The sequence below is a fragment of the Pyxicephalus adspersus genome, chromosome 3 (genome assembly GCF_032062135.1).
Source record: "Pyxicephalus adspersus chromosome 3, UCB_Pads_2.0, whole genome shotgun sequence".
Lineage (NCBI taxonomy): Eukaryota > Metazoa > Chordata > Amphibia > Anura > Pyxicephalidae > Pyxicephalus > Pyxicephalus adspersus.
In genome coordinates this window covers 8,454,174-8,465,948 of record NC_092860.1, presented here as the reverse complement: position 1 = coordinate 8,465,948, position 11,775 = coordinate 8,454,174, and the positions used below count along the sequence as shown (strand labels likewise).

The following is an 11,775-nucleotide window of genomic DNA, read 5'->3' as shown; positions in this document are numbered from 1 at the left end:
TACGCAGAAAATGATTGGTTACATGGATAGGTGATTATTTTTTTCACAACTATGTTTCCTGTATATTGGCTTTTTAAAGTGACAAATGGAATCATTTAAAGGATGGATGATGGTTTAGTGCAAAATAATACTTTGTATTAGATAAATCATAATTTTATACAGGTGTATATGTCTACCTCCACTGAGGAGGAAAGAGACTTGGACCTTATAGGGGGACGGTTCTTCCAAATGGAGGGTATGGAGTTGGACAATCCCTTCAAAGAAAGCAAAGAAATGGACTATAAACTGTCAAACTGGCTGAGAAGTGTATAATTAAAATGGCATTCAGTTGGGGAAGAGTAGATCAGTACAACGGTGGTCAAGGGAGGAGTAGGTCAGTAGTGGTGTCAAGGGTGGTCAATACCATGCCGAGCAATGGAGAAGCAGGTCAACACAATGATGGTTAGAGGAGAGGTAGGTTAGTAATAGTAATCAGGGGAGACATGTATCAATAGTTGCATTCAGAGAAGAAAGACTTCACTAAAGTGGTGGTGAAGGGAGGAGTAGGTCTGTAGTGGTGTCAAGGGCGGTCAATACCATGCCGGGCAATGGAGAAGCAGGTCAGCACAGTGATGATTAGGGGAGAGGTATGTCAGCATAGTGATGGTCAGGGGAGATGTAGGTTAGTCGTAGTAATCAGGGCAGACGTGTCAATAGTTGCATTCAGAGAAGAAGGACTTCACTAGAGTGGTGGTCAAGGGACAAATAGATCAGTAGTGGTGGTCAAGAGAGAAGTAGGTCAATACAGTGGCAGTAGGAGGAATGGTAGGTCAGCATGGTGAAGATTAAGGGAAACAGGTCAGTAATTGTGGTTAGATGACAAGAAGGTCAGTAGTGACAGTCAGGGAAGAAGCTCAGTACATCAGTAGTGGTGATCAACGGAGAAGTAGTTCAAAACAGTAGTGGTCAATGAAGATTTAGGTTAGCACAGTCGTGGTCAGGAGAGATGTAGGTCAGAAATGGTGTTCAGGTGAGAAGAAGTTCAGTAGTAACAGTCAGGAGAGATGTAGTACAGAAAATAATGATCAAGGGTGGAGTAGGTCCGTAGTGGTGGTCAAGAATAAAATAGGTCAAAACCAAGCTGGACAAGATAGAATTAGGTCAGCACAATGATGGTCAGAGGATACATAAGTTAGTAGTGGTGATAAAGGGAGATATGTGTTAGTAGTTGCATTCAGGGGAGAAGTAATTTAGTACAGTGGTGGTCAAGAAAGAAGTAGAATTCTGTTGATATCAAGTGTTATTGGCCATCCTATTCCCAATAAACCCTCTCTGCTCCTGTTTGGTTCCTGGGATGGTGTAAGCACAGATAATATATCACGTTCTATGCAGAGATGGACTAATGTTTGCCTTTTAGCTGCCAGACGAGCGATTATGCGAAACTGGATTCAACCTCTTCCACCAACTTCGGAACAAGTCCTCATTTTACTTAAACTCTTGTTTCATAGAGAAATGTTGGATGCTCAACTGCAAGGTGATGACAGTATACCTCGTTTTTGGCAACATTGGTACCAATTTATGCTCTATGCCTTTACAAACTCAGAAAGTACATCGCTCCTTCAACCGTTCCAATACTCTACGTGGTATATCACAAATATATCGGGCCAATAGTCCTCATGTACTGCTACAAGTTTAAATGGCTGATTTTGAACTATTTTTTTCTTTTTTTTCCCTTTTCTTTTTTATTTGTCAAAATGTTCTGAGTGCTCCCCCCTTCCTCCCGCTTTATGTTCCCCTCTTTGTTCCCCTATTGGTTATTGATGTTTGTTTGATTGTATTTGTAAAATTATAAACCAATAAAGACAGTTGGAAAAGAAAAAGAAAGAAGTAGATCAATACAGTGGCAGTAAGGGGAGCAGTAGGTCAGTTCTGTACTCATTAAAGGGGAAGTAGGTCAGTATAGTGAAGCTCGGGGAAGATGTAGGCTGATTTTAGTGGTCAAGAGAGATGTATCTCAGTAGTGGCAATCAGGTGAGAAGAATTCCAGTACAATACATTGGCAAGGCAGTCAGGGTAGGAGCAAATCAGGTCAGTGGTGGTAGCCAATAGTAGCTCGAAATAGTAGTGGTCAAGGGAGATGTATGTTAGCTCAATGGTGGGCAGGGGAGACGTAGGTTAGCACAGTGGTGGTCAGGGAAGATGTAGGTTAGCACAGTTGTGGTCAGGAGAGATATAGGTTAGCACAGTGGTGGTCAGGGAAGACATAGGTTAGCACAGTAGTGGTCAGGGGAGACGTAGGATAGCACAGTGGTGGTCAGGGGAGAATTAGGTTAGCACAGTGGTGGTCAGGGGAGATGTTGGTTAGCACAGTGGTGGTCAGGGGAGACGTAGGTTAGCACAGTGGTAGTCAGGGGAGACGTAGGTTAGCACAGTGGTAGTCAGGGGAGACGTAGGTTAGCACAGTGGTAGTCAGGGGAGACGTAGGTTAGCACAGTGGTGGTCAGGGGAGACGTAGGTTAGCACAGTGGTGGTCAGGGGGCACTAGGTTAGCACAGTGGTGGTCAGGGGGCACTAGGTTAGCACAGTGGTGGTCAGGGGAGACATAGGTCACTAAAGGTGGTCAGATGAGAAGAAGGTCAGTAATGGCAGGCGGGGGAGAAGCACAGTAGGTAAGTAGTAATGGCCAAGGAAGACGTAGGCCAATATGGTGGTGTCAGGGGAGAAGTAGGTTAATGGTCAACCGGTCAAAAGAGATATAGGTCAGTAGTGGTGGTTAAGGAAATTCAGTAATGAAAGTACAGTAGGTCGGCAGTGGTGGCAAGGAAGAAAAAGGTCAGCACAAGGGCAATCAGTGGAGAAGTAGTTCAGTACAGTGGTGTTTAAGGAAAGAGTAGATCAGTCTAGCGGCAGAAGTCACTGGGATGGTTGAACCAAAAGGAAATGCATGTGTTAGCATAGACACAGGACAGCTACCTACTGAGTGTTTGTTCATTATAAGTAAGTATCTGCCACCCTTAAAAGGTGCCTAGATTGGGCATTGAGCAGAGATGCTGATAACAAAAGAACAAAAAAAGTGGGTGAACCCATTGCTGGAGCACTGGTTTGGGAGGGGTCAAAGTAAAAGGAAACGCCCCCGAGGAGACCAGAATCACATGCAGTCATGGCTTCACTTTCCCTAAACAAAGCTATTCTGAGTCTCCTGTCCTGCAGATCACGTCACCATGTTATTTTGCCCTACTTGAATTTTACGGAAATTTGGCAGGAAATGTTTATAATAAAACATTTTCATGCTTGTTAAACCTCACCTGACGGCTCTTTATGGGTCCTATCATTCACTTAACAATATACTAACTTTAGTGAGGCCGTGAACACACAAACCTTTAGTGAGGCCGTGAACACACAGACCTATTGTCTGCTCATAATTGAGTGAAGGGCAGGTCAGCTTTACTGGTTGTTATTCTGGTGCTGGGTGAAGGAGCGGCGTGTTTGTGTACTGTCCTTCAGAAGGCTGTTATGGGAACAAGTTACAGGTTTCCCTCAATGTTCCTGTCCTCCTGAGAGTTTTAGCTGTCCCCACCCACCTTTGTGTGTTCTGCAACATTCTCCGCCATCTAAAATAAATAGAAAATTCAGCAGGGACGGTGAGAGCCCCTTGTAAAAATCACAGAAAATGTACACAATTCTTACCAATTGCTGGGCCATAGAACAGACTGGCAGGGGGTTAACCATTTTGGCATCAACCAAATCTCAGTTTTGGGTCGGCTGACCATTTAAAGATGCAGCCTAGAGACCTTTAAAGGTGTCTACCAATTTAAACCAATAATGAATTTCTAGTGAAAGAGCCTTCTGTTTTTCTTTTAACACTGAAAGCAATAAGATTTGAAAAATGCATAACCAGCACCTTTAAACAGTAAATAAAAGAGTTTTTGAAGCAACCAGCTTAGTTTGGCAGCATGATTTTAACTGCAATGCATGGCATGCAAACCTTTGCTTACTGCGCCTCCTAGTGGCTGATTAAAGACTGGCAGAAGAACTGTATGACTGTTCATTATATTTTCATTTCATTTTTAAATGCTTTCTTTTTTTTATCTAACATTGGTTTCATCAAACATTTACCCAAAATATACACAAATTTGGATTCAATTAGAAAAACTGAATTATGGGTAAAAAATAGATTTTCTAAAAAATGGATTACACATTTTCTATTTGAATCAGTTGCAAAAAAATGGACCTTTTGGGTAAAAGTTGGGTGAATCTTGACTGTCCTGTGTACTTATGCAGGGGTCCTTATGCTGCAGCAGTGACCATATAATCTCCTATGTCCCCACCCTGCAGAAGTGACCATAAGGTTCCCCGTGTCACCCTTCTGTAGGAGTCTCCATGCTGCAGCAGTTACCATATAGTGTCCCATGTCCCCACGCTGCAACAATAACCACAAGACCTTGTGTCACCATTCCTGCAGGAGTCTCAACGCTGCACTAGTGACCATATTGCATTCTGTGTCCCTGCCGTCATCACAAGGTGCCCTGCGTCACCATTCTGCAGCAATGACCTTAAGATGCCCTGTGCCACCCCTTTGCTGCAGCTGTGACAATGAGGTGTCCTGCGTCCCCATTCCGTAGGAGTCTCCATGCTGCAAAATTGGCCATTGGTTTCCCTGTGTCAGTAGCCTGCTGCCTACTCCTGTTTCCTCATTCTACAACTCCCACCTGGACGTAATTTTGCAGCCTGAAAGCTCCAAAAAATGTAAATTGGAGCCAACACCAACCAATATTTTCTGATGCTCCTATATCGTTACATTGATAGAAATAGGCCTCCATTAAGGTAAATCTCTGCTCCAATTGTGTTCCAGAGGTGGCCACATCAACCAATATTCTAATTATCATTTAATGTTTATTACATTTAAATTTCATTGGAAAACAGAGAAACTGACCTCCATTAGCTTCAAGCTAAACTAACAATTTTGGTCTAAAGGTAGCAAATGCCAGCAAAAAACAGCGTACTGCGCTATGCATGAGCAAAACTTGTTTGCACATGAGCAGTGGAAGCAATCCAATCTGACCAGTAATCCACAAATTTTCCTACTCTATCCATAACAAGGAAAAAGACTATGGGTTCTATTCTTAAATTATTACCCTGTCAATTTCCTGAGATTATTAGTTTATTATTTTTTCATTTTCTATTGCAACAGATGGGCACAACAGAATGGCCACTAGGTGGCAGAACGAGTCATTGTTTTAATAGGACCTGAAAAGAATTGTTTACAGCAGGGTGTCAAACTCTGGCCCGAGGGCCAAATCTGGCCCTCAACGTCCTTTTTTTTTGGCCCCCCCAAAGAATTCCGAAAATGAACTACATCTGGTCTGCCCGCACGCGCTACCACCTCACATCATCATTTTCAATACATGCAATACATTATTTCTGTACACCCATCATGTGACATGAAGGCTAGGCAATGATCACATGGTGTCTGACTACCAGAGGCATTGTGTTTATTTCAATCCATTAGAGACTGCATAGTGTAATATTTAGTGTCAGACAAACTTGTGATGTGAGAGGATGAACAAATATATATATAAATTATTGCAAATATATATATAAATTATTCTTTTCAACCCTAAAGTGTGTGTAAAGGGGTTTGTTTTTGTTAGTTAAGGATGAAGTAGTAAACTTCCTCAATTTTTTCAATAAATTTCAAGTTTGGCCCCCAACTTGGTCTACATTTTTAATTTCGGCCCTCTGTATATTTGAATTTGACACCCCTGGTGCAGAGTGATTCTACCATCTGTCAGTGAATTTCAGCCGAATTGACTGGGGGAATAATTTATCAATAGACCCCTATGTATACTTTTTAAAATATACGTTAAATATACCTAAACCCCTAAATTAAAATATAACACATTGCAGCTTACCGGTTCTTAGATTTGGCAGCTGCATTAGTTTTCAGTTTTTCAATTCTGATTCAACCAGTCAGAAAATTATTGACTTTGACACCCATAAATCTGGTGCCACTATTTCCTATAGTAAAAAAGTAACTTTTTACTCTGCCTATGTATATATATATATATAGATCCCAACATCATACGTTTCTGTGCCAATAAAAAACTGTACAAAGTATATGGTGGAGAAAAAAATGAGGTCCCCCTCGCTGGACCCTTGCATTGGGGTTGCTGATTTCTATACATGGTTGCATGCTAAGTCTCCGTTGTTGCTGAGTTCTGTGCAAACAGAACAGGAGAGGACTCTCTCCAAATATAACTTCTCCAGGTTAATCATTGAAAGATGGAAATAAATGATCATTGCTCCTTGAGGGTTATTCAGTTATAATGAGGTGCTGTGAACGCCATTTATATGATCAGTCCCAGATTAACAATCTGTTGTCTTGTATATTAATATGAGTTCTTTAAAGCTGAACTGAGCATATGGAGTTATATTTAATTATATTAATAAAGTTAGAATTATCCTTTACTGTAAAACATCTATAAATATAATTTGGGTGCAAATGCCTTTGTAAACTCAGCTATTACCTTAAAGTAGCTAGTTTAAAGTAGTAGTAAAGTAGCAGTGACCTCATCATTGGGCTGTATATAGATTGAGCAAAAAGCAGAGCTTTGGGAAGAGCCCAATAGCCCCACCCACTAGGAGCTACCCATAGAAAACTACAGAATGGGCGGAGACAAGACCAACCACCCTGGTCAAAGAGAGGGAGCAGCTGTGACCGGTCTTTTTTACAGGAAGATGAAAATTTTCACAGTGCTAAACAAATGGGGAAGAAATACAAGCACACTGAGATTCCAGTAAAAAAGCACATGCCTATAATTAGACAATTGTTGTCTATCCCTGTGTTCAATTTTTCATATTTATTTTATTGGATGTACTGCTGTCTATAATCCTAAAATATGTTAAAATCAAATGTGAAAATGTTGCATGGCAAAGGTCACTGGATTTACAATCTACCATTTGGCCCTGAACCTAAATCTGTGAAAAGAGCCTGCTGTCCTGCACTTAAAGCAGAGTGAGGGTCAGATCTATTTTTATGTTAGGTATGTGCAATTTTTTTTCTGGACAAAGTCAGAAACCACAGAAAGTGAGAGGACAACTGTTCAAGTGTCCCCTTTGAAAGATCTCCCCGTGCACCCTTCTCCAGGGTCAACTGTACAATCCTGGATTTGCCATCACTTTTTGTTCCTGGGGTAAATCTCCCTAGTAATGACAAAAAATTAATTGGTGAATCTAGAACTGAAGCACCACACCGTTATATATACAAATGCAGCTTTATTTCAATAACATTTGCAAAGCCAACACGTCTCAAGGGCTCTCAGCTCTCTTCCTCAGGGCTCATGGGGGTGAAAAATGGAAACAAAGGATTTTTTAACACAATTTTTATTTTTCCATTGCATGTACATCCCATGAAACTTTTCTGATGTTTGATTTTTCCAGTTACTATAGGCTTCATGCATGCGTGAACTTTACATACGACCATAATAGAACAGTGCAAATAACGAACGTGAAAAACGATGTATTTGTCGGCTCAAATAGCCGTTGCTTGTGGGATCTCCGTCGGCTTCAATGAGTCAGAGAAGTCACTTTGGCTCTTCTTCCCTTCCACCACGCGACCTGGCCTTTGCATCCCAAGGATTTCCCTAACCATGTCCCGAAAGCGTTGACTCACGAAACAGTACAGGAAGAAATTGACAGCTGTATTTAGGAGAGCCAACATATTCCCAATATCCAAGGCCAAGTGGACCCTCCAGTCTTTGTGGACTGAGGACACGTACATGTGAATGATAATGACAATGGTCCTAGGAGCCCAAAGAACGGCAAAGACGGTAGTGATGCTCATAAGGATGGCGGTGGTCTTGCCAATGCGGACTTTGTACCTTTTGGACTCGGACTTCCTCCTGAGCCTCAGAATGATTACAGTGTTAGTGAGAAGGAAGATGGTACATGGGATGAAATAAATAATGAAGCAGTGGACCCATTTGAGGAATCGGTCCAACAATCCTGGAGCCCGAGGGTCCCTCCAAACGTCGCTCCACCAGTAGAATGGAATTCCGGTCACAAAAGCGGAGAGAAAGACGATCATAATGATTTTACGTGTGCGTTCTGGGTAGGAAAGGGAGCGATACTGCAATGGGTGACACAGGGCTATATATCGGTCCATGGTGAGGATAACGGTGATCCAGATGGAGGCGTGATTGGAAGAAAACTCAAGGACACTGACCATGTGGATGAAGGCGTTGGGCACCTTGCGATGGAGGATGGCCGTCTGCAGGATAAAGCCTACAAAGATGATAAAGATTTGGGTCAGGATGTCTGAGGTAGTGAGGGCCAGGAGGTAGCAGTAGGATGACTTCTTGGTCCTTGATGCCAACTTGGAGAGGGCCACAGCTGTCAAGACGTTAACTGTTGGAAAGAAATAAAAGACCAATGTTTACTGTATATTCTTATGGCTCAGGAACGTGCACCCACAAAATGCAAACCTAGGGCCAGTTTACTGCATGGTAAGCCAGTCCTGGACACCCTTATATGAACCCAAAAGCCATTTTTAGAGTCAGCAGTAGCGTTTGATGAACGCTTTGTCATAATGTTGAGTGTGGTTGCGGTGCGCTTACACTGCAAGGGATTAGGAGTAATTTCCAGTCTTCTAGAAACACCGCACTGCAACCACATTCAACTGCAGCTCACTATGGTTGTAATACATCTCCATCATGTCAATTGAAACACCTTGATTATTATTATTAATAATAAATAGTATTTATATAGCGCCAACATATTATGCAGTGCTGTACAATAAATAGGGGTTGCAAATGACGGACAGATACAGACAGTGACACAGGAGGAGAGGACCCTGCCCCGAAAAGCTTACAATCTAGGAGACGGGGGAAGTAACACACAATAGGAGGGGAGATATGGAGTAGTGGGAAGTAGTGACGGTTTAAAGAGACAGAAGAAGAAGACGGGTAGGTGAGTTTGAAAAGATGGGTTCTTAGAAATGAGCAGAAAGTAGGAGCAAGGCGAAAAGGATGAGGAAGACCATTCCAGAGAGTCAGGGCAGCTCTAGAAAAGTCTTGGAGACAAGCATGTGAAGAGGTCATGAGTGAGGAAATCATTATTAGGTAATTGGGGGAGCGAAGAGAGCGGCAGAAAGTTAAGTGGGCCTGGATTCTCAAGGTTGGTTGTTTTTGGTTTTTAGGTACACTTTAAGCACATGCATGGAAGCCTCTACAGATCACATTAGGCCCTTTTCAGAGAACAGTAACTACACAGTACCGGGAACACTAGGACAGGCTGTACAGGAAAGGAGAAGATGTTTGCAGCAGACAGCGACCGTCATAACAGGCAGAAATGACACGCAGCCAATTAGTGTAAGATGTATGTGTGTGTCCAAGCAGTAACATCAACTACTCCTCTCCAGATGTCCACCATCATGTCCACAGAATGATACGGTAGATTACTTACGCTGCACTGACATAAACCAGCTCTCTGCTCAGTGACTAAAGTCACGTCTGCTTGCATTTACTATGGAGATGCAACTATGGCACAATCTAGATATCCCCTAAAGCAAATACTCACACTGATAACCCCAATCACAATGCTAGGTGCCCGCTGGAGGGGATGGTAAGCAATGTATGGCTACAGGCCAGAAGACACGTCTACATGGACATGTATCTCAGTTCTCTAGTAAAGTGCAATGCACAACACTTGGTGCTGGCTAGAGAATGGGAAGTGATGTGTAGCCACTGGTCAGCAGATACGTCTACATGTGTTTAAATTTTCTAGACTATGCACAATGCTAGGTGCTCACTGGAGAAGATAGTTGGCAATGTATTGCCACAGACCAGCAAAAGCAGCTCCATTGGTTTGTTCCTGAAATCTCTAGAAGAATGGAAAACTGAAATGCTAGGTGCCCACTAGAAAGGTTGGCAAGCAATGTATGGCAACAGGTCAACAGACACGTGTACATGCATATGTATCTGAAGTCTCTAGAAAAGCACAAAGGTGCTCTGCACAATGCTAGGTGCGGGCTAGAGAATGAGAAGCAAAGTATGGACACAGAACAGCAGATATGTCTACATGTATCTCAATTCTCTAGAAAAGTGCAAAAAATGCAATACACAATGCTAGGTGCCTGCTGGAGAAGATAGTAGCCAATGCATTGCCAGAGGCCAGAAGACATGTCTACATGCGTATGTATCCAAATTCTCTAGATGAATGCAAAGCTGCTATGCACAACGCTAGATGGCCGCTTGAGAGGCTGGTAAGCAAAGTATGACAACAGGTCTTCATACATGTCCACATACATATGAATCTGAATTCTCAAGTAAAGTGCAAAAAGTACAATGCACCAAGCTAGGAGTTGGGTAGAGCAGGGGGCCCCAACTCCGGTCCCAGTCCATGTTTGTAGATTTAGTGGTTCGCTCCAAAAGGTTGGGAACCACTGGGCTAGTAAATGAGAAATGAAGAGTAGCCAAAGGCCAGTAGACTTCCTCTACATGTTTCTGAAATCTGTAGAAAAGTGCAAAAATTCAGCAGCTATCCCAATGTATTGTAAGTGCTTTCACTTAGCTGCAATGAGTGCTGCACATTTAGAAGAATCTGTTGGGCTATGGAGAAATCTTTTAGCTCCACCACCAGAACAAACAAAGTAATGTGATAAAAAGCTCCAGCTCACTTGTAGCTTTTTTACTACATTTTGCTGGATTTCAAAAATTACCTATTGAGTATTTGAGAATTACAAGTCCTATCTGTTCAATTTTGAACTTTTTGAGAAAATGTCACTCTAACACAATAGCTATCTGCTCTTCAATGTGATCAGGCCTAAAAATGGGTTGATGGGTTGACTTGATGGCTGGACTGGCCATATTGTGTCTTGTGGCTAGCTTGGGCCCCCCAAAATCTGCCATGCATTGCACCACAGCTGGTAAACTCCAGTACCCAAGTGCCAGGATCTGCACGCATTGTTTTATTACCTCTCTTAAGGACAGCGGTATATTCAATAAGATGTGGTTTACAAAAAGTCAAAAAGTTTATATGGAAATCCTGACTTGTTTCTGGCCTTTGAGAACTGGAGTTGGACCAGCCCTGCTCTATAAAAAGACTTTGGACCCAACCCTCCTTCAACTTACACTAAAGTACTGACCGATTGCGGAAAGAAGACATATCACTGACCAATGGAGAGGAGCAGAAAGCAAAAGTCATTGGGACCTAAAAAAAACTCTGGACCTGAAGTGTTGGACATATTTTGCATTATGGAGGTCCCTGGGTTTTTATTTAAGTGCAGCTCCAGCTTTATTTTGTAAAGAGTGCAGAAGCATGGCCAGACTGGGCATGTATTTTAGCAACTCAATATTCGTGAAAAACTGTGATTTACACCCACTCTGCTTTTTGCTTTTTTTTGCCTTGAAGTTATTGTTAGCAGTCAATAATGATTAGCTATATAAAATTCCTAATCGCCAATACCTGCTATCGGTGGGGCGCCTCATCTGCTCTGTGTTCTTCCTAAACTATCACCCCAAAGAATCACAAATCATTTTGGCAACAGTAATTGTAAAACTGTACAAAGTTTTATCCCCAAATCTGGCCATCTTTAATTTTGAAAACTCTAATTAACCATTTTCCAGTGTATTTGCTACCTCTGTAACTTTAATCCTAAAAAGCTAAATGAGACAGATTTAGTACTAAAAAAAGGAAGGATTTTTTCCTGCACAGTATAGAAGTGGTCTGGGCAGATTTTTTTCTGTCTAGTTGTAACCTTGTAGCAAATGTTCAACATTTGTACAAGCTTGCTCACCA

The 11,775-nt window shown here is 42.1% G+C and overlaps 1 protein-coding gene across 1 annotated transcript in view; it reads right to left on the bottom strand.

The window, feature by feature from the left end:
• Positions 1 to 7,303: 7,303 nt before the first annotated feature.
• Positions 7,304 to 11,775, bottom strand: part of GPR142 (G protein-coupled receptor 142) — a 23,593-nt gene continuing 19,121 nt past the window's right edge. The window contains exon 4 of the mRNA XM_072403480.1: positions 7,304 to 8,385. Within this exon, the coding sequence (XP_072259581.1) occupies positions 7,511 to 8,385 (875 nt within the window). The 3' untranslated portion in view covers positions 7,304 to 7,510. The remainder of the gene's footprint in view (positions 8,386 to 11,775) is intronic.